The 1,842-nt window shown below is 42.9% G+C and overlaps 1 protein-coding gene across 1 annotated transcript; it reads right to left on the bottom strand.

The window, feature by feature from the left end:
- Positions 1–442: 442 nt before the first annotated feature.
- LOC143386281 (olfactory receptor 14C36-like) lies at positions 443–1,375 on the bottom strand. Its single transcript, XM_076841474.1, has one exon. The coding sequence runs from the start codon at positions 1,373–1,375 to the stop codon at positions 443–445; it is 933 nt and encodes a 310-aa protein (XP_076697589.1).
- Positions 1,376–1,842: the final 467 nt, after the last annotated feature.

Genomic DNA, 1,842 nt, shown 5'->3' with positions numbered 1-1,842 from the left:
TGCATATATTCAAAGTAGTTAAATTGATACAGTTAGGTACCACAGTGCCTAGAAATTTGCTTGACACTTCTCTGAATAATAGCAGATTATGAGTGTAAGTTTTCTTCAGATTTGATTGGTAATGTTTTCTTTGTGACAGTACTTGATACAGGTACTCTAATGTATTTGATAAATCTTTAATGCATGGCTCCACAAATGATTTCAATAAATATATTAAATTATATTTAGTAATTAAAAGACTCATTGATTAAATTACACATTTTATAAAGGATTCATGAATTAATAAGGTAAATGAAAATATAAATTAATAAAAAAATTCATATTCAAACAAAGTGACCTCAGAGTAGGCAGTTTAACTTGTGTCACCCCAATATGAAGAGCATTCGACCTAATCTTGAACCTTTACTCACAGAAATTAGGATGATGCTGAAACACATCTTTATCATTTCCCTGAGAACAACTGTCTTTGCATTATTCTCCTCATAGCTTCCTTTACCTGTTTGTTCCTGAGACAGTAGATGAGAGGATTCAGGAAGGGAGGAACCATGGTGTAAAAGGTAGAGAGAACCATGTCCTGGAGTGTGTGAGACTCTTCTGAAGGCCTCAGGTACACACCTGCACCAGAACTGAGGAACATGGAAAAAACAAGGATATGAGGGGTGCAGGTGGAGAAGGCCTTCGATGAGTTCCCAGTGGGAAATTTTAGCACAGCAGAAAGTATGCAAATATATGACATCACAATAAAAAGGAAGCAACCACCACAAATCAACACAGCAGAGACAAGAAGGAGGACCAGGTTACTGGTGGTGTCAGAGCAGGAGAGCTTCAGCAGAGAGGGGACATCACAGAAGAACTGGTGCACCACGTTTGACTGGCAGAAGGACAGCCGGAATGTGTTCCCCGTGTGCACAACTGCATACAGCAGACCACTGAGCAGGGAAGCCAGGGTCACGTGGACACAAAACTGGGGGTTCATGATGAGCGGGTACTGGAGGGGCTGGCAGATGGCCACATAGCGGTCCCAGGCCATGATGGTGAGAAATAGCATCTCCACATATGCACAGAAAATGACCAAGAAGATCTGTGTTGCACAGCCAGCCACTGAAATGGCCCTGTTGCCAGTGAGAGAGTTGACACAGGCATTGGGGACAGTGATGGAAATGTAGCACATGTCCAAGATGGACAGGTTCCTGAGGAAGAAGTACATGGGTGTGTGCAGGTTCTGGTCAGCAGTGGTGACAGTGACGATGAGAAGGTTCCCTAACGAGGTACCCACGTAGGTAATTGGGAATACTGTGAAATAGAGGAAACTCAGATCCCAGCCATCAGGAGAGGCCAGGAGGAGAAATTCAGTTACCATGGTGGCATTGGCCATTTGCTGGAAATTCTGGTTTTCTGAGAAGAAGAAGAGATAAGAGGGAGGAAGAAAAAAAAGAACGCAATGAATACAATTACTTGGGGCTGGGATTGTTGCTCAGTCATAGAGCACTTGTCTAACATGTGTTAAAAAACATCCATTGACAATAATGATCATTTGAAAAAATGCAATTACTTTACATATTCTTATTCAAAGTATTTTTCTTATATTTGGCAGTTGCTTTCCCTGCAGAGGAAGGTCACTCTTGGTTTTCTGATATGTTTACTCATTTCTGAGCAGAGTGCACCTCCCAGTGCAGATGTGGAGGTCTGCTGACCAGGGTCTGGGTGTTACCTGCAGGGCTTGTCCTCAGCTCCCCATCAGGCCTTTGCTGACCTCCTGAGACTCCCATGTGGATCATTTCCAGGGGTTTTCCCCTCTTCTCCTTCATGGCCACCTGCCTGACAGTGCATTCTTTAATATTC

The sequence above is a fragment of the Callospermophilus lateralis genome, unplaced genomic scaffold (genome assembly GCF_048772815.1).
Source record: "Callospermophilus lateralis isolate mCalLat2 unplaced genomic scaffold, mCalLat2.hap1 Scaffold_1118, whole genome shotgun sequence".
Classification (NCBI taxonomy): Eukaryota; Metazoa; Chordata; class Mammalia; order Rodentia; family Sciuridae; genus Callospermophilus; species Callospermophilus lateralis.
Note: the sequence above shows the minus strand (reverse complement) of the source record. Positions and strands in the feature narration are given on the sequence as shown.

Bases quoted from the DNA above. Each gene is read 5' to 3' on its own strand.
- LOC143386281 (XM_076841474.1), bottom strand. From the start codon at position 1,375: ATGGCCAATGCCACCATGGTAACTGAATTTCTCCTCCTGGCCTCTCCT.